Here is a 20,582-nt window from a genome sequence, read left to right as displayed (position 1 = left end):
GTGATCCTTGAGGCTCTGTTCCATGATTGTCTTTTATAACTCCATTCTGTGATTGGCACGGGGAAGTGGAGGAAGGCACCCCTGGAGGTATTGCAGGACCGTGCAGATGTGGAACTGAGGGACACATCAGTGGGCACGGAGGGGATGGGACAGTGGTTGGACTAAATGACCTCAGTGGTCTTTCCCAACCTTAATGATTCTGTGACTCTACGTGACTGACCCAAGCAGGTGCTGTGTTTTAATTGCGAGGACACCAATCACAAATCACCCACGTGCCACCAACCCTGGACCACAGCAACAGCAGAAGTGCCCAGCACCGTGCACTCTCCCTGCCCACGCACACACATTGAGTTTCCCAGCGCAGGTGGCACTTGCTGGGCTGTTTATTGAAAGGGATGGGTCATGTTCCAGGAAAGCAGCATGTTTATGGCCATCCCGCCTCCACACACTGTGGGAAGAGCAGTGGCCTCATTGCCCTCGGATAGACAGACACAAGCTCGTCCTGGGAGCTGGGAAAGTGTTTGTCACTGCACAGCCCATCCTTGCAAAAGCATTCTTTGCTTTTTGCTGTCTGAGATAGCTCCTGAGCACGGCGCAGCTCAAGGAGGGCTGAGTGCATTTGGCAGCTTCCCAAGCTCAGGAGGAAATCCCCATCCAAGTCCACCGGGATCCTTAGTCATCGTCGGAGGAACAGGTGGAAGGCGGCCGCACGCACACTGCTGTGTGTGCTGTGGTCACCACCAGCTCCAACAAAGCCACCTGCGTCAGTCTGGGGAGCCACGGGCTGCTCAGGAGTCACCAGGGCTGCTTCCACGGCAGGAAAGTGGAGGATGGGATGTCACATTGGGAGAGGAATCAGGAAAAAGGTGCCCAGGAGTGTGTATCCATCCCAGGAGTGACATGCAGACAGCATGGGAAAGAACCCCTGGAGCAGCTTGGCTGCTACTGGGTGACCTCCAGCTTTTGCTCATGGCAGAAATGTTGGCATCCCTCCCGATCAGCTTGGCTATGGCCTCAATGCAAATGTGGTGGCACCAAAGGTGGGGGCATAATCAGAGAGCCCCAGGGCAGGGAACTATTGCTACCGCTGGGTCTCTAAAGAGGCTGAGAAAGATTAGAAAGAGCTGAATCACTCTCAAACTTCATCTCAAAGGGTTTTCTTTGCCTAAAGGACAAGTGTTAGCAAGTTTTCTGGCAGCAGTGACATCGTGGCTTAGCTGCTGTGTCCAGGCTTTGGCAAAATGAGATCGCAGGAGGAAACCAGAGCAAGCCCAGCAGGATAAACTCCTTATAGAAGCTTTGCGGCAAAGCAAATCATGTTTTGTGCCCTCCGGAATTGGGCCCGCCCTCCCCCGGGCACAGCCGAGACGGAGCAACACTGCCGCGGAGCGGGGGGCAAAGCGGGCGCGCGCCCCACCCACGTGCACCGCAGCGCGCCCCCGCCACAGCCCCGCCCCTTTCCCACTAGGCCACGCCCCTCCGTTAGGCCACGCCTCCCCTCTCTCACCTTCCCCCTCCGCTCCCATTGGCCGACCGCCTCCACGCACGGGGCCAATCAGAGAGCGGCGGAGGCGGGGCGCGGCCTCGCTTTCAAGTGCCGCCCTCCCAGCGCCGGAAGGAGCGGTGTCGGTGGGGACGCGGTGAGTGGGGCCGGGGGCGGGCGCGGCCCTTTCCGTTCTTTGCGTGGGCTCCTGACCCCCCGAGGAGGGGCTGTAGGGGTCGGCCCACCCAGCTTTCCGCGAAGCTTGGGGTTCTTCAGCCTTCTGCGGGCCCGTGGTGCTCCGCCGTGGGGCGGTGTGAGGGCCGCTGCGCTCTGAGTGCGGCTGTGGGGTCGGGGAAGGCCCACTGAGGGGGGAGTGTGGGGTCGGGCGGGCCCTGGTGCTCCTTGAGGACCCTCAGGAGGTCTGAAGGGCTGTGAGGGCCTCACCAGGGTCTCCCCGTGGGGTGTGTGTGCCGTGGGGATGAGGGCGGCCCCCTCAGGGCCTGTGGGGCTTCATGTGCACGGCGCAGGGCTTGGCAGGAAGGGGCTCTCGGCCCCGAGCTGTGCGTCTCGAGTGCGTGGTCCGTTCCCCCGCTGCGCCGCAGAAGGCCTCGGTGCCCTTGGGTGGGGGTTCTGCTGTTCTCCCTGCAGTTCCCAAGCATGTTATGTTTGCCTTCCCCTTCCTCCCTGCTCTCTGGCCCTGCAGTGCTTTGAAAGAGAGCAGGAGTTCCTGTGGGATGTGGGATTTTGCTGGAAGGAAGAGCACCTTGTCATTGTTGTGACTTCCCCCTGTCCTTAATCCTGCTTGCTCTGTGCAGCCTTCTTGGTGAACTTAAGCTGTTAAGGAAGGGGGTAATAATTCTGAGCATCTGTCTGGGAGGCTGAGAGCACACATCTGTAGGATGAATATTTCAAATCACTTTGCCAGAGTGGCTACAAACCCAATTCCTGTTGTAGCAGTAGGTTATACCCCTAAAGAGGAAAGTTCACCTGTGCTCCCCATGGCCTTATCCTCAGCACAAAGTCACAGTCCTTCCTGCTGGCATTCTCAGCAGTCACACATCAGTTACAGGAAGAGAAGTTAATGGAAAAACATGATTTTCCCCTTTGAGGTGTGTCCCTATTTACCCCGTGCTATGACTGAGAGTCACTTACACTTATTATAAATACTTACACCCTTGGTTTGTGGAAGTGTTTTCAGTCATGTGGGCAACCAAATAATGAGTTATGAGACTCAAAAACTATAGATCACCATGTAAACAAAGGTTTTTGCAAATGTTAGAAGTTATTCTGGGTTTATGTGTGTCTCTGCTACAGTGGATCATTTTTATTTAGGGAGCCAATGTCAGTTCAGAAAGATAAATGGGTTTACAGTTTGTAGGTACTTAAACTGCTAAAAATTTCTCTTTTTCAGAGCAGACTGTACAGTGGTTGCTTGCAGTGGTGCAGTTACCTTTATTTTCTGTAGTAAAATTCACATTAAAGGATCTTCTGAAATGTGATCCTATGGCTGAAATGGAGTGATGCATATGGACTTGTAAGTGGAGCCTGTGAACAAGACTGTTTCAGACTAATTTCACCTCATCTTAAAGTAATTAGGAGTGGGATGAAGTAAGTTGTGCTTTGATGGAAATAGGTGTGCACTGAGTTAGCTAAATTGATGTTTATTTCAAGACAGACCTATCTTGAGCACATGGAGCCTGGTTTTATTAACTGATGCTTTCAGCACCAAGTTTGGAGCATGTTAGGGTGACTTTGACACACAGCTTTATCTTGAACTCCTGCCCCATGCCCGGGCCTGGCAGCCCAGCATTCAGCTCTCAGTACAAGAAGGTACTCCAAGGACACAAAGTATAATGCTGTTTAAAAACAATGCTGTTAACTCCACCTCAGATACCTTAAAAGCTGTCAGTAGCAAATTTGGCTGTAGGGAAAGGTGAATAAAAACTTCATCCTCTGTAGTGAATTTGCTCTAAGAGTTCAGTGCTGCATAACAATTAACAATACCTTTATCCCCTTCTGGCAAAAGAGGTGATCGTGTAGGAATTCAGGTCCAGCAGTACTGTATTAATCACTGTGCCATGAAGTTGCAGTCCTGTTATGAAAGTCACTGTGTGATGGCAGGCTGTGGCAGCAGCCACGTAGCTTGCAGGGGGACTTGCAGAGCTATTTGTAGACTGTGCAGGAGTGTGCTATTCCATGTCATTGCTAAGGCCAGTGTCTGTCAGAAACCCTTCCTCCTTGTAGGAAATAAATAATTCAATAAATGCAAAGTGAACCTGCCTAAAACGTCAGCTCGGAAGCTGACTGTGGGACTGCAGTGTTCTGCATAGAGATCCCAAAGAGAGTGTGGGAGCAGAGTGATAATGAACTCTTTCTTTCCAGGGAAAGTGCTGAATTGATGTCTACTGATAAAGGCTATTTCTGCTGTCCAAGGAGTCACTTGATTTTTAAATGAATTGAAGTAAAATTAGCTAGAACATGAGTTAATTGCTAGCCAGTTTAACCCATACACAGACAAGCAGCATAGTAAACTATTTCCTGTTGGGAAGCATAGATGGATTGGGAGCTACCACCATTTTCATCCACTTTATTCATAAATTGCACAATTAGAGCTAATTATGAGTTCAGAAACTCAGCAGAAGCAGTGTGTTTGTAATGTCTGTTCTGGGGGGGTCTTGGCTGGACTACTAATGAAAGGCCCTTTGATTTCAGGTTTCTGATTCCAGCATCCTCTCTGATTGCACTGTGACAATTGGTTGAGTCTGTGGGCCATCTTTCACCAAGGTTAGTACAATTTAAAGTCCTCAACTTTTGGGTGGTCTTGCTTTACAAATTATTGATTCCCAGCCAATAGTCGCCTAGTTCTGAATCATTCCTGTATTTTTGGCTCTGTCCCATAGCCTGGTTTGATCCTGTCAGCATTCTGACCAGCTGAATTGCTTTCCAGGGCTTCTGTCTCACCAGTGTCTTACCTTCAGTCCCCAGAAGCTGGGACTTGTAAGGAGAGGGTGGTGGTGTAAGACAGTGCTGTGACCCTGACCCCGTGTTTGGGTGTAGTAATGCAGTCCATTGGAGCAGAGGGTTTCTGGAAGGAAGTACAGCTTGGTGGTCATGCTTCCTGAAATTAATCTGTGTGCCCACACTGTGCTTTAGGATGTCCTGCCAAATGTCTTGATTAAGCCCGTACAGCAACTTCAGCAGTTTTCTCAGTTCAATAACTGATGACATTTGTATTTTGTCAGTTATCTGTTCTGTGATTTGAATGACTGCAGCTCTCATTCAGTGTGTGGTGGAAACTTGGAGAAACTGAAGTGAAAGATCACAAAGGAGGGGAGCAGGGAGAAGGCAGGAGGAGAAAAACCCTTTGAATTTGGTTGGTTGCCACTTTTGAAGGTATTTCATGGAGGACTGGGAATTAGCTTAGCTGGGTGAGTTTCACAAGTCTCTCCCAGTTTGTTTATGGTGAATGTCATCTGCTAGAGCAATGTAACTAGAACAAATGAAGGAGAAAAACTGAATAAGGAAGCTTTAGCCTTTGTGTAAGCTGGCTAATTTCTTCTTCCCCTGGATGAGAGGATTAAAAATCATGGCCTTGCATAATCACTAGCTTTGGGAAAGGTTACATCTGCCTGGAACGTTATCTGCTGCAGCAGTTGGTAGTTATGAATGAGTTCCTCAATCCATTGACATAAATGTTCTGGCAGGCCTCCTTACAGTCTATTGCTTCTGGATAAGACTGCCCTTCATGGAGTGATAGTGACTGGTCCCAGCAGGTGGAAGTTCATGATGGCACAAACCTTCCTTACAAATAAGGACTAGAACATTTGTTGAGGAGGAATCTTTGAGAGGCTTTGAAAACCTGACCTTATTCATTGTGCACTAAATCAGCTAAGGAATGGAAAAGAAATGTATAGATTACTTGAATTTCAGTAAGCACCAGTTTCCCATTATGTTTTAATATGCCAGATCTGTAGAGGTTCTGTAACATGTATGACCACAGTCTTTTTTTTTTCTCTTCCATGGGCTGTTTTCTGCAGCACACATCATGTTCTTTCTCCTTTCAGAGAAGCCAATTCTGATGTGAAATAGAAGGTTAATAAGTGATCTTCAAATCAGGTCATGCCTTTTTGGTGTTAAAATAGAGCACCACAAAAGTTCAGGGTTTTTTTTTTTTTGCTTATTTCCACAGTTTCAATGAGATCTGTTCTTGCAGTGTGCTAATTAGGCACTATTTGAGTCATTTTGGACTGGGCGGGTTTTAGCTCTTGTCCTTAATGCTACTTATCTCTGGTTTAAGCTGCACAGCAGTTCAAACCTTCTTTTGGGATATGACTGAAAGCCATTGATTTGGAGGCTGCACTAATGGAGGAAGAGCACTGATGATGCAAATTCATTATGTGAGCAGCAGGTGGGACAGGAGCTTTTGCAGTATCACTTCCCAGAACAGTCCTCATTTCAGATCCCATGAAGAGGACCAAACATGCACCTACCCCTGTCCTTGCAGCAATCTGTCCATCTCCAAATGCCAGAGCAAGTCAGATGTGCTGCCACGGCTGCTGCAGAGAGAGAAGGTTGCTGTGACTCAGCTCTGTGTCACAGCTCACAGCCTGCTGCATGTGGTATAGAGTTATAGAATGGCTTAGGCTTAATGAGACCTTAAAGACACCCAGCAGTCCCCTGCTGTGGCCTCAGTGCCCTCCACCATCTCGTGCTGCCCAGGGTCCCATCCATGGCCTCGGGCAGCTCCAGGGATGGGCACCCACACTTCTCTGGGCAGCAGTGCTGGGGCCTCACTGCCTCAGGAAAGAATTTTCTCCAAACATCCAACCTAAATCTCCCCTCATTTAGTTTAAAGCCATTCCCCCTTGTCCTGTCACTGTCAGGCCGTGCAAAAAGTTGGACTCCTTCGTGTTCATAAGCCCCCCTCAAGTCCTGAACACAGCCCAGATGAATGTATTTGACAGCAAGATGTGTTTACATGCAGGTTGGCTGTCAGGCTCGAGGAGCAGAACAGTGGAGTTTGAGATGGTTCACTTTGAATGTACTGTGCAGTGCAGTGCAGTGACAGCAGGCTGATTACTCCTGTTACCTACTATTGGTGAGCAAGGGGGGAACTGGATTTCTGTTTACAGTTAATTATAAAGCTGCAGAGAGCTTAGTGCATTAAGGCTGTGCTATATTTAAATGGCCCTCTGTCTGTCTGTCCCTATTACAAAATGTTCTTTGATAAGATCACGGGGTGAGCTTTTCTCTCCCTCTTAAAAGCTGTTTTTGAAACTCTCAGTTGCCTTCAGAGAGCTTTCTGACACACCGTAGCATCTGTGTCTGTCTTTGCTTTGTGCTGTTAAGCCACTGCAGTGCTGTTCTGAAGGCACTGTGGACAGCTATAGGAAATGCCATTTCTCCACTCGTGGAGTGAAATGACTGCGTTTCTGAAAGATGAAGCTATAATTTGTGCAGAAAATAAAATCCTGGGTCTCTTTCTGTCACAGGCAGTGTCATCTTCAGTGACAGTTACAACTGAATTAAAAATAACAATTCCAAACAGAACCTCTTGTGAACTCAGGCCAGCCAGATTGACAGCCCTGAGGCTTAAAGGCTTTGCTTATCCCCGGAGCATTGGAGCAGTGACAAGCACACAGCAGTGCCCCAGCTGCATCCCACAGAGCCGTGCTGCTGTGTGCTGGGATGTCTGCCCATCTGTCCTGAGCTGGGCCCCAGGTTTACCACCAGAAGGGTCACACAGTGGTGGTGAATTTGGTGGTGATTTGAGAACTTTCCACTTTTGGGAGCAGCTTCGTTCAGTGCCCAAATGGATAGCTCTCCTGCACCAACACCTCATTATGTGTGTTGAAATAGGCATCGTCTCTGCTTTTTCAGCTTTGTTTTGTTTATGTGAATGTGGTTATTTTCCTTTTTAAACCCACAAAATATGGCTCAAGTTCCTGGCTAATTTTGCTGAAACGTGACACTGGCCAAATATTTTCGTGAGAGCCTCCTTAGTCACATGAGAAAGAATGTAATGGAGTATTCTTAGAAAGTGTTATAACTATGCTTGACGTGTAAAATATTTACCCAGACGTGTAAACAAAGCTGGAAATGTCATGCCAGCACACCATCACAGGTTGAGCAAGATGTTTTTCAGCTCTTGGAAATAAGGTATCGTGTCCTCTGCTGACACGAGCTGGCAGAGTGCTAATGATTGGCTTTACCCAGCAGAAATCTTAGCCCCCATCCCCAAAATAAATCAGGATGAGCTTTCTTGAAGAGCTGCAATTTGTGCTAAATAAAACTCTTCCGTTTGGCTGGAGGATTGCTTCGGCACTATGAGCAGTGTTTACTCACGCGACCGCAGCCTGAAAGGTTTGTTTTGCTTTCTGTTGTTTCTATCTTCGTGTGTCTTATTGACTACATGACTTTATCAGGATGCTGCTGTCCCTCTGGTCCCTGATAGCAGTGGCTGTGCCGGGCTGTGAGCTGTGCCATCCCTTCTGCAGAGCACCAGCAGGGGGTGTAGGCCGAGCAGAGCTCCCTGCAGTACATCACTAACCCAGAGTTCCTCCACACTTCAGTAGAGATGAGCCACTTTCTCAAAGCAGGACACTTTGCTGTTGAATTGCATTTCATCACGTAGTTTTCCTCTTGCTGGTCTGGATTGGTTTTGGTTGGAATTTCTTTTTGATGCTGCGTGCTCTGTTTTTCTAAAATCTCATTGGTTAGCACTGACTGTCACTGCTTTCAAAAGTCTTCCCTCTATTATTAGTTGGCCCGAGCTGCTGCCGTGTCATTGGTTAAAAATGAATGGCAGTTGGAGTTGTAGCAGATGAGCTGGGAATGAGTTAGCACTTACTTGCTGGGATCCCGTCCAGAGCTGGAAGGTGGAGATCTGAGCTGCTCACAGCGTTTCCAAAATAAGAGTCGTGAAACACAGAGTAACTTTCTGCAGAGCAGAGAGAGGGCTTTGGTTCTCTATATTCTCTGTACCAAAGAAACTCTCCACTTGCTTTAAAACCACTGTGTGTATCAAATGTAAGGTTTTCCAGGGCTGGGAATTTGTATGTGTGTGGTTACGTGTGCATTCAGAAGTTTTGGGTGTTGATTTCTTTCTGTCTGGAAGATGAGAGTGTGTTTAACCAATACAGCAGCCAGGGTTAGAGCTGCAGCTCTTGCACCAGTGGGCTCCTGCACAAGCAGGCAGAGCCATCAGCCTGCAGAGGGAGACCTGGGATGGTGGGGTTGGTTGGTTTGCTTTCTCTGAAAATAGGAGGCTTAAAATAAAGCTGTTTGCTGCCATGTGGTTTCTATATCCGAGCCTGAATCAGCTGGGGGGGGGTGGGACTTTTACAGTGAAATATTTACATGAATCAGACAGCTGGGCTTTGGGGGAGTGACCAGTGCCCTACAAACAGTTTAAATTCTGAAACTCCACTGTGCCTTGGTGCTGCCCTCTGTTAAAGAAGGATTTCAGGGGCTGCTGCTGGTAGTACTGGGAACGTATGAGCCGCCAGTGAGTAAGGAGCTGCATTGTCTGGGTGTTGGCAGGGGGGGTTACAGCAGGAAAGGTGGGAGGTGGCTGCTGTTCAGCAGTTCTGGTTGCTGCACGTGTGTCAGGTTTCTCACCAGCAGTTGTCTTTATGCTTTATGTTACAGCTTATAATGAGAAGCTTTGACTTCTGTAGTGTAGGTGTAGGCATTTCTGTGAGTATGAAACCAAGTCAGATATAACTGCCTAGGAAGAAAAGATGTTTTAAAATCTCAAGGGTTAAGGGAGGGCTTGCTGTTATTTTTGTTTGAATTTTGGGGTTTTTTTGGAAACCTTTCTAAGTACCCCTGCAAGTCAGAACTCTGTGGTCTGTTGCTCCTGTTGAGGATTTTTGCTGTGTGGTTTGTAGCTTTATCTAACAGCTGAAGACAAAATGTAACTCACAGGTGTCATTCAGCCTGAAATGTCAGTTGGCTTGGTCTTGTGTGTGTGAAAAAAGGACCCTTTGTTTCTCCTGGCTGTCTCCTGAGACTGAAGATCCTGCTTACCTTTGCAGCAGACCATCTTTCACCAGGTTTTGACTGAATTTAGTAGAGCGAAGCTGCCGTGACTGTAGGGGTGAGATGCTTTTCCTGAGGATCACAGGATCATATAGAATGATGAGGATCAGCTGTAAGAACTTTGTTTCAGGTAACTGCATTAAACCCTGGAGTGTGGATAGCAGCAGTGATTGCTGAAGGCCACCTGGCCATGCTGTCTGACCACACCTCCCTGGGAGGGCAGGAGCTCTAGCAATCACAAACCTGTTGCCTTATTGAGAAAGTGCTGATTCCCTCTGAGAACCCAGCAGCACTGTGTGCTCTTTACCTCTTCCTGCAGAGTCTGCTTTGGTGTAATTTCCCTATTTTGGGAAAGGTTATGTTACTGCAAGTTCATAAATCTCAACGAGTTTCCCGCGTGGGTTATTGCTGCTGCTGATGGTTTGGCAAAAGAAACGGTGTCAGCGTGGAGTGCTGCCATGGCTCAGTGCCATCAGCAGTGATGGAGCTCTCAGCACGTGAAGCAGTCCCTGTCAGTTATGGAAGAACCTGGTGGACCATGAGGCTTACATCCAGGAGTAGATGTTCAGCATAAAGCCATGCTGCAGGCTGTAGCTTTGAATTGCACTTGTAGAGACAGTAGATTTTTGTTGAGGCTCAAGTAAGCGAGTAGGTCTGTAAACTTTGCTAACAGTGAAGCACTATGCACAGAATAGGAGAAAACAATGGAGCATTTCATCAGCCTTCATCTGTCTCTGGCCAGAATTTGCAGGCTGGTCTGCGTTGCATCAGTCCCACTGGACATTATTTTTCCATCTATAATTTGAAACCAGATGGAAAATGAATCCACTGTATATTGATGGAGCTATTTCATAACAAGGGAAAGGCCTTTGCAATGTGTCTGTGTGAGCTGAGCCTATAAAGCCCTCTTGGATTGTCTGGCTACGTTTTTCTATAACAGAAAACAAGGTGTTGAATATTAGTAGGTATGAGAAGAGCATGTTGAAGGCTCCAGGTAGGTTGTCTCTCCAATGCAGTTGGGATGAATGCTCTTTTATGTTGTTCCCCTACAGGTGGGCAGCACCAGACCTGCCAAGTCTCAGGTTGCTTTGAGCATCCCTTGTGTGATTCAGCCCCACAAGGGCTCGGGCACTTGTCTCTCCTGCTCTGTAAGCAAACCCTGCATGCCAGAGGTGATGGGAGGCCACTGTGCTCCGTGCCCAGGGCAGCCCTGTGACCCCAGCTTCCTCCCTTGCTATGTGACATTTCACATGTGGCACTTCACCTTCTGAAAAGAGCAGAGCTGATCTCATAAATAAGTCCTGTGCTTAGAAGAGAGGTAGCAAGTAAGGAGCCTGATTTGTACGTGACAGTTTGAAGTCCAGATGAGTGTTACACACACGTCGTGGTTCTGCATGAAGGGTGCTCTAACAGGGAGGTTTTAGTTGCAGTTTGTTGTTGCAGTGCTGTTGACTTTCTGTCCTTTCTGCGTTTCTTCAATCTGAAGAGATCCTCAAGTTAAGAGTGGGAGTGAACAGAAGCTGAGGCCAAAACTCATATACGGTTCGATTCTGAACTAGTTCGTGCAGATTCAGCCCCGTGCTCTCTGTTAACAGCTCGCAGTCAGGGCAGTAACTCACCTGTAGCCCCTCTGAACAGCTGGGTTATGCTCTCCTGCACAGCCCTGGGGATTGCTTCCCAGTGCAGTGATGAAAACGGTTTGTATGAAAATGAGAAACTTGGGCTGCAGCCTCCTTACCAAAACAAGCTTGCTGTGGGCCTGGCACATCCCAGGAGGGATGCTCAGTGAGGCAGGCCAGCAGGTCCCTGGCTTGGGGTCCCCATCCTTACAGCACAGGAAACGCTTCTCATTATCTGTCTCACTTAATTGAGGTTTCCCTTTTGTTCTCCAGAGGAGGAGTCAGTCGTTGCTAACTTGTTTTTCTGCTTTTGTTGGGGAGAGTTTTGGACTCCTTCCAAGGATACGCCGTAAGAAATTAAAGCCAGGCTAAACTTTTCTGAAAGGAGTGCAATTACATTACAAATCTGTCTCGTTGTGGACTGGCAGGCTGCAGAATTAGGTCAGGCACACCCTGAATGCGCGCGTTTCCTGCGTGCTCACGCTTCTGAGAACTCTACGTGGGAATGTTTTCACAGATTTAAAAGGAAGGTTGTCACCTGAAAATGAGCTGCTGGGAGTTTTATTGAAGCCCTCATTACGCTGGGATTTAGGAGGGGAAGGAGATTGCCAGCTGCCTGAATCGATTGCTCTGTGTGGTTGCCACTGTTGGCTGTTTTTAAACCATGTGATGAATTAAGGTCATTCTCTCTTTCACTATTTCTACTTCCTGAGTTGCTGCTCGCTGTGCCAGGTGACAGCAAAGCAGTGCTTAAGTGTTGGCTGTTACAGGGAAGGGCTCTGCTCTTGAACAGAGTTTGTATGGAGTTCTGCACACCTGAACTCCTCAGCTGTCATAGAATTGCTTTTAAAAATCACAGAATTAGAGGGGACCTCTAGAGGTCTTTGAATCCAACCCCCCTCCCAAAGCAGCCCCCGAGCCCAGATTGCACAGGTAGGCATAAATATTAAGAAAAAATAAAGAGCACAAGGGTAAGGAACAACTGACACTGGACGTTAGAAACCAACAAGTCTGCATTGATGGTTTTGTTATCTTCTGCTTGATTAAGCGTTTTGCATCTGTACTGGATTTCCTTTGCTGGTTATGTTATTTGCATTCCTTCCTGGCATTCACCTCCATGCTCTTCTTGTAGTTATGAGCAAATTGGGCCACTTGGAATGAAACATTTCACTCCTAACAGCTGGATGAGAGCTGTATACCTCGGGAAGTGGGTTTGAATGAGGGTTCAGTCTCCAATTAGAAGGTCATCCCAGCCCTTTTTGTTAAAGCACTTCATTTAAGAACTAAATAGAATGAGGGTCAGTCTCTTTATCTCTGCAGAAGTCTTACACCATGACGTGTTTGTGTCAGAGATGCTATGCCAAACAAAATAGAAGCAAAGCTTTATTCAAAAGCAAAGTAAATATAACTGCCATGTATTCCTCCTGACAAAAAATTGGCTCTAAACAAGCCCTGATATAAATGATTTCACCTTGATGCTCAGCGTGTGGTTCAGAAAATAGATCAGGTTATTTGGTTGCACAGCCCCTTCTCGATGCAGTCCTGTTCTTGGTTTAGCTGCCTGTGTGCAGCCATGGAGCAGGAGGGGTGGATATGTTACCTGTCAGCACTGGGGCTCTAGTTGCTCCCAAAATCATGTCTTTTTTTGTCCCTGTTTAATAAGACTTCCCTGCAGTGTTTCCCAGGGCTGTCAGGAGGCATGAGCTGTTAATATCTGTAAAAAGCTTTGAAGATGAATAGTACTAATTATTATTTATAGGTATTCATTCTCACTCCAGGTAGTTCACCTTGATCACAAGCATGAAAGGAGAGCAGAACATTTGTCAGCTGGTCAGGCTCAAGTGTGACCTTCTGAAGTCTTCATATACTGGTTTCCCTTCTGGGCTGTGTGCATGACTGCAGTATATTTGTCACGTTGAGTGGTTGGGCTGTTTGCTGTACAAGCCAGGTCCAGGCTTTAAGGTGTGCTTCCTTGTACACCTGAATTCTTCACTGCTTGAGAGTTTTTCTTCCAGAATTAACAACCTGCTGTTCTTTCTCTTAGCTCTTCTCTTAGGAAATGCAGCCATCACCTTGCATCACGGAGGCCCAGCATGAATGTTAACTGTGCTGGTGGGAAGAGAAATCTGGAGTCCACTTGCTCTGTGGAAAACGGAACTGTAGCAGTCCATGAGACAGAGGAGGGTCATGTGGTGCTCGGAGGTCACAGCCCCTCTGCAGGGCTCAGGAACGAGGGTGAGGATGATGTGTTTACCTTGCACTGATCTTTACAGGAGATTTTGGGGGAGGTGATGGTGGGGGGAGAGAGTCTTCAATTTCTGTGCTCCAGCTCTTTAACCATGAAATCTGTCTTGCTTTAACAAGTTAAGCATGGGAGAATTTTTTAATCTGAAAGGCAAATTCTGTCTAAATTTTAAAATGCAGACTGGCCTCGGGTCAGACAGCATTATTCTGACAGTTACGTGTATTGTTACTGCCTGACTCATTTTTCTCTTTGCAGTAGGAGTTACTGCTGCTGAGTGATGTTTCTCAGTAAGGTGTATCTTCCTTTATGCGTCTCTCAGGTTTAGATTCTGACTACCGACACACTGCTTGCCTGGCCAGCCCCCAGTTCAGCAGCATGTTGTCTGCTTCAGAAGATACACACAGTTGTCATTTCCAAGATGGGAATAAAAGACAGACAGAATATTTTAACACCCAGGAACGCCATGCTTTGTCTTCAAGCATCAGTTCACAGACAGTGGCTCCAGAGAAAGTGACCCTTGTGGTGGATGGCACTCGATTTGCAGTGAATCCACAGATTTTCACTGCTCACCCTGATACCATGCTGGGAAGGTGGGTGATTCCCCCATTTTCAGTGTACCTCAGGAGAGTAAGATGTTTTCTGAAACGAACTAAGCGTGTAATGTTTGTGTTGTGATCTCATCTGTACACCCAAGCAAAGCAATGTTGACCTCATTCAGATCTGGGCTGTTAGTAAGGCCTTGAAGACATGACTAGGTGTAGAGAGGCTTAGTAATTCTCTAGATTACATTCTCTGTATGGACTGCTTCCTTCAAACAGTGTACACTTCTAGCTAGATGTAGTTTGCTTTTGTGTTCTCTCAGCATGTTTGCCTTGTTCACGAGTGTGGCGTCTGTTGACAGCTGATAACTTCATCCCTTACAAAATGGGAAAAATGATAATGCTTCATCCCTGTCCTGCTGTTATCTTCTGGTACTCTCCCATGAGAGAAGTTACTCAGCTCCCTGTAACGTGGATTAGAGCTCAGCCTCTGGTGCCACAAGAAGCATTTGTTTTCTGCATTGCCAGCACCTACACCCGTCTCCAACCGAGGAGAGCTTCTGTTGGGCTGCTCACCTTGCACAGGTCGTTGTGTAAAGCAGGTGATCTCAAGGCACGTGATCATTACCTTGCATAGCTTCAGTAAAAGGGCTTTGTCGACAGGGAGTTTTCTGGCTTAAGATTGACTAGTCTGTTTCTTTGAGCTGGGACTTGTTCCGTGCAGTACAGTAGCTAGCAATGGAATATAGCAGGACTTAGCTGAGGCAGCTCTTGTGCTTATTTACAGTGGAGGAGATGTGAGTATTGGTTTCAGGTTGCTGTGCATAGGTGTCACTGCTGGTTTTCTGTAACCTCAGTGCATCTATTGCTCTCTAGAAGAAACAAATTTAAATATACTTGGACACTTATATATTTTTATCTGTTCAGAATGTTTGGACCAGGAAGAGAATATAATTTCACCAGGCCAAATGAAAAGGGAGAATATGAAATTGCAGAAGGAATTAGCTCAGCTGTGTTCCGGACTGTGCTGGTAAGATGATGTTTGGAGGCTCAGGGGGAAGCTGTTGTTTTGTCACATGTGCAAAACTGAGTCATCTCTAGGCAGCTCTCTGCCCCTGGGACATGTTCTTTTATTACTGTTCTGCATTGTGGTTTTATATAAAACAAATATTTATATACGTATGTATGGATATATTTGATTTTGATGCGAGTCAACATTTAGATCTTTTACCTTCCCTATGAGCTGTGTTCTGACTTGGTGGCTGCACATGAATGCTGTTGTGTGTGTTATACAAAACAAAAAGCTACACAGAAAAATGATCAGAGTCCAAGCTATTCTTTATTTTCCCTCCTAATTTTATATATAAATCTTTGTTCTTTTGCAGGATTATTACAAGACCGGAATAATAAACTGTCCTGATGGGATTTCCATCCCAGACCTTCGAGACACCTGTGATTACCTCTGCATAAACTTTGACTTCAACACAATCAAATGTCAAGATTTAAGTAAGCATGAAGATAAATCAGCTCTTAGGAAAATCATGTGTGTGTTGTTGAGCACTCTCGTCCTGATCTGGTGCAGTTCTTATGTGCTTTAGTTTTAGAGGGGTTTGTCTAAAGATGAATGAATATCTTGAATATGTTTAGGTTTAGAGCTGGGATGTATTTTCATATAGTGTCTTAATGTATGTTTACATGCATTTTCGTGTTTAAAGAAAGCTCATCGTGGTCTTGTATGTCTCTCTAGGTGCTCTTTTACATGAGCTCTCCAATGATGGTGCTCACAAGCAGTTTGACAGCTACCTGGAGGAGCTAATTCTGCCTATAATGGTGGATAGTGCCCGGAAAGGGGAGCGTGAATGCCATATTGTTGTGCTGACAGATGAGGACACTGTGGACTGGGATGAAGATCACCCTCCTCCAATGGGCGAGGAGTACTCCCAAAGTAAGGGCTCTGCACACTCTCAGCCATCTGGCCCCTAGGAAAGGACCCACTGTCCAAACAGCAGCCTTCCTCCAGGAAGAGAGGCTGGCACATGGCTTCTGTTTTGCACATTCCTTCTGAATTGGCTGCTGCTAGAGGCAGGATACTTGTCTGGTTACAGCTTTGTTTTGACTTCCTGCAGTGGTAGCAGAGAGCATTCACTGCATCTTTTCCATGTGTTTACTGCCTCGGCCTATTTCTGGTGTCTGAATACTTTCTGCTTTACACACCCATCACCACCCTTCTGTCCACAGTGTAGTGTGTCTGGCTACACTGCCACCAAGGAGCCATAGTTCCTAGTTGTGACAGCAGATACGTGAGCTAGTTCCTGGAAACCAGACCTGCTTTTTTGGCACTCCTACAGCTGAGTATGTCAAAAACAGGGAGAATGTCTCTTCTTGTAGATTCTCACCACTGTTTGTTTCTCCAGTCCTTTACAGTTCCAAGCTGTACAGATTCTTCAAGTACATTGAGAACCGTGATGTTGCTAAAGCTGTGTTAAAGGAGCGGGGCCTGAAAAATATTCGTATTGGCATTGAAGGTAAAATTATTTCCTTTACAAGGGAAATGATGAGTGACACCGTATCATGTAAGGTCTGTTTTCTACTGGCTTTGCATCAGAGGAGGGCTTACGATGGCTATCTCATATGCTGTTAAGCTTTCCTGTGTCACCACATCCTGCCATCCCAGCATCTGAGCTCTGATAATGCTAATGGATTAGTTACCCTGTCCCCACGCACAGAGCTGCATCCTCTTTTCAAGGGGAAAGAAAGCAGCTGCGAAAGCCAGTAATGGTAAATGTGGAAAGTGAACACTTGTCTACTCAGTCCCCTGTGCCCCCCCGTAGTCACTCCTGTCTGTCCTTCAGGATCCCACTGAAGGTGTGTGGTGCAGCTGACTGATGTCTGTGTTTCCAGGATACCCCACCTGTAAAGAGAAAGTGAAGAGGAGGCCGGGTGGTCGCTCAGAAGTGATATACAACTACGTTCAGCGGCCGTTCATCCAGATGTCCTGGGAAAAGGAAGAGGGGAAAAGCCGTCACGTGGATTTCCAGTGCGTTCGGAGCAAGTCTCTAACAAACCTAGTCAGTGTGGGTGATGACGTTTCAGAGGACCATGAGGTTATAATGCATCACCCCCCACAGGTAGATGAACTGGATAGGCTCAATGCACCATTCTCCCAAATGGCTGTGAATGATCTACCAGATTAGTCATGGCTCCAGCTTGATGTGGGAACATCTCGGCGTAGTTTCATCCCAGTAATGGAGCACAGACTCTTTGCAAGGTGCTTTATCCTCGTTCATCCTCTTACTGTGTTGTCATATTTCAAGCATGCTAATAAAGAGCCACACTCCCTAGCCTAATTGTGCAATCAAAAGCAACATCTCAAACAAAAGGAAAGTGTTGCTTGTTCCCACTACAAAGGCTTCCAGACTGACGGGTGCTGAATATTTTACATAAACTTCTAAAAGAAGAGCAGAAGTATTTAGAAATGACACGAGAGAGGAAACTGTGGGCCTGTCAAGGCAAAGCTTCTCTTTGCTGTTAGACACTTAGGTTTGCTTTTGTGATAATCTGCACCAGACATCAAAGCAAGACAGGTGCTGCTCTTTCATCAGCCGGCAGAAATGTAGCATGGTTGTAGCAGTGGAATACTGCATGAGGGACACACTGCCACCTGGCTTTGCATCCAGCACGTACCACTGTTAGGGAGCGCCTTCACAGAGGTGTTCGAGGCCAGGTTGGATGGGGTGATGTGGGCTGGAACTGGGTGGGTTGTAGGGTCTTTTCCAACCCAAGCCCTTCTGCGATAGTAGGAAGTATGAGACTCTTTGCAGGAGCTTCGTGTATATACTTCTGCATAAGGCGAAGTGACTGCTGAGAGATAATGTCTGTGAAGTTCACTGAAACAAGCAGATTGTGCTAGAAGAAAAAGCCAAAAAGAAGACTAGTTGATTTTTAGCAACAAAGTCAGCCTGTTCAGTAGCCTAGAAGATGTGAGAAGCTTTCTGAGGGTGGCAGTGCATGTTAAAGAATTTGTTTTCTCCTCATCCTTTCTGAGAAAAAAGATAATTGCAGTGGAGCTGAGCAAAACTGCTGTTTGCAAGAACCTTCATCAGTGAAAATGTCCATGGGCTGTCCAAGGAGTGCTGTACTCACAGCACCCACTGCAGCTTCTAAAGGACAGTTACTCTCCTCCCAGTTTGGAACTGACTGCACTCTTTTGCAGTCAGGCACCTAAGAGACATCAATAGTAAATGAGACCTCAGTTGGGGAAAAAAAAATGCACATACCTGGGAACAATTGCCCTCCAAAGACAGTGGTCTGTCTTTAAGGTTCTGTCCATTTTGGATTCAGGGCCAACGAAGCTGTGACTGTAGGGGTAAGCATGCTCCAGGATGGTTAGCTCAGTTGTGCTGGAGCGTGGCTGGTCCTGTTCCTGCTGTGTGCAGTTATCCACAGGCTGCTTAACCCAGTGATGAGCACACCTTCAGAGAGTGCATTCAGCACAGCCAGAGCCAAGCAGGCAGGGGAGCAAGCACAGGCCTGCCCTGCACAGCCAGCATTTCTGGGGGCCACAGAGAGACCACAGGGACCCAAAGCAACGCTGTAGCTGACTTTGACATTGTGCTGGTACAAAGAAAAGCTGAAACACACTCAAAAAGCATGAGAGGAAAACAGCTCCTGTAAGTTCAGGTCAGTTCTGCTCTTGTAATTGACTGATGTTGAAACTTGTGCTGCTTGGTGTGTAAGTTATTTGGCAATACTTAAAGTAGAGGTAGGTGGTAGTCTGCCCCTAGAAGCTTTAATCCTTTTGTTGTCAGGGTTGCATCGAGCCAGTTCTCACTATTTTCTATCTGTCTGCAGACCGTATGGTAGGCTTGGTATTGAAGTTTGCTGTTACTGTTTTGCTGCTATGGATGTATTGTTTTTATTTCCTGTGTAAGAAACATGAATGCCTTTCTGGTTAAGAGTAACAACACGATCTCTGCCAACCCTGTACATACTGATGGTTTAGTTCCCATTTGTATGGATACGGGCTCTGTTACCTGCAGTGTTTCTTTTCTTAGGTTCTTAAGTGCAGCAGATATCTCTTTTCTTTTATAAGTGCCTATGGGAAGATTTCCAGAAGTGCCCTCCTGAGAGTCCTAGGGGTGGAGGTCCACCTGACTTCTGAAAAGTCCTTTCCATGTGTTAGTGGGTCAGTATGGAGAAGTGTCCTTCAGTGTCTGCACAGAGGCAGCATTGTCGTGTGCAATCACTTTTCATTATTGCTCTGGGTGAACTTCTGTTCTTGTATTTGAGGCACATTAATCTTCCAGCAGGGGGCTGGGATTTTTGGTGTCTGTATTTATTTTTGCAGCAGTTTGAGGCAAACGGGTGCTGGTGTTGAGTTGGATTTGGGGTTTAATACACTCCACAGGGACATAGGTCCAACAGACCCTCACTTGAGGGCTCAGAATATCACTTCCTTGTAGGAACTTCTGGTGCTGTGTAACCAATGGGACCCTCAGCACAGGATGGGGGGGCTGGCTTCCATGCTTTCTTTACCTGCACTCTTTTGCAGACACTCTGAAATGACACTGTACTTAACTGGCCTTCCCAAGTAGGTGGAAAGGAGTTTGGGATTTGTTTTTAGTAGAGTGAGTTCTGTTGCAACACTGCATCAAGTTGAAGAAGGATGCTTTTTCTTTTCCTCCTTTTGTCATAGCTGCCCCTCGGTCAGGTACAAGTGTTGGGTCTTATTCTAGATATACTGAAGTGTTGACTGTGGTGTCCATGAGCTCCTACAGATGTATGGTTTCTTTTATGTATTAAAGCATAAATTATATATGGCTGTTTGGGCTCTTTTAAAAGAAGTTGTTCTAAATGTGGAACAGAACAGGTAGGGATATATATTGCTATCAGAGATGCTCCCCAGTAAATCACTGAGGTCCATAACACCCCACCCCAGGGGGCATTCAGTGGATTGACATATTGACAAATATTACTAAGAGGATTTTATTTACATACCCCAATGCAAAGATTGTTCCATACAAAGTTCCCCCCCGCCCTCACACAACACATCTGCCACATTTTACAGTGCAATGTAGTAACAGCTTTTTGATATTTACAGATAACACTTTTTCAGATTACAGCTTAAGGCAGAGTTAGGGCACAACGATAAGAAACACTTGGTGCAGGTTTATGCTAGGCATGACAGAGAGAGGGAGTGGCAGCACAATTTGAGTTCAGATGCATTGGAAATTCTGATTAAAATCTTTCCAGCTGGGTAAAAAAAATGCAATCAACAAACACTGCTAGCAGCTTGAGAAGAGAGCTGGGATAGGTGAGCTCAGTACACAAGCCAGCAGCTAATACAAACGTTTGGCTAACGTAACAAACATACAGAAATCTTAAATACAGCTCCTGGAAACAGAGGTGGTTGGTTAACACCTGTAACAGGAGGCACGGGTAGGATACAAAACCAACCCATGGAAAGGGATGTCCAAGGCTTTCAGAGGATTATTTGCAGCCACGTGGCTCCTACTGAAAGGCACAGCTATGAGGTACCCAACTGTTCCCTATGCCTTACAAAAGCTTTAACTCAAAAAACAGAGGTTTCAGAAGACTTGAAAACACACGCACTAAAAATGCACAGTTGGAGTGGTATAGCTTCTCTCATCTTT

General features: G+C 46.6%; 1 protein-coding gene across 5 annotated transcripts; it reads left to right on the top strand.

Moving 5' to 3' along the window:
* Positions 1–1,604: 1,604 nt before the first annotated feature.
* On the top strand, positions 1,605–17,270 carry KCTD20 (potassium channel tetramerization domain containing 20). Of its 5 annotated transcripts, none has more exons than XM_065740488.1 (8): positions 1,605–1,640; positions 13,190–13,380; positions 13,710–13,980; positions 14,857–14,959; positions 15,315–15,435; positions 15,677–15,874; positions 16,344–16,454; positions 16,831–17,270. In XM_065740488.1, exons 2-8 carry the CDS (start codon positions 13,239–13,241, stop codon positions 17,121–17,123), a joined length of 1,239 nt encoding a protein of 412 aa, XP_065596560.1. In that variant the 5' UTR covers positions 1,605–1,640; positions 13,190–13,238; the 3' UTR covers positions 17,124–17,270. The 5 variants fall into 5 exon arrangements, with proteins under 5 accessions (XP_065596560.1, XP_065596558.1, XP_065596559.1 ...); XM_065740486.1 differs by lacking the exon at positions 1,605–1,640 and adding an exon at positions 6,508–6,581; XM_065740487.1 differs by lacking the exon at positions 1,605–1,640 and adding an exon at positions 8,893–8,990.
* Positions 17,271–20,582: the final 3,312 nt, after the last annotated feature.

The sequence above is a fragment of the Cyrtonyx montezumae genome, unplaced genomic scaffold (genome assembly GCF_038088225.1).
Source record: "Cyrtonyx montezumae isolate F1298 unplaced genomic scaffold, pur_monq_1.0 scaffold_26, whole genome shotgun sequence".
Lineage (NCBI taxonomy): Eukaryota > Metazoa > Chordata > Aves > Galliformes > Odontophoridae > Cyrtonyx > Cyrtonyx montezumae.
Note: the sequence above shows the minus strand (reverse complement) of the source record. Positions and strands in the feature narration are given on the sequence as shown.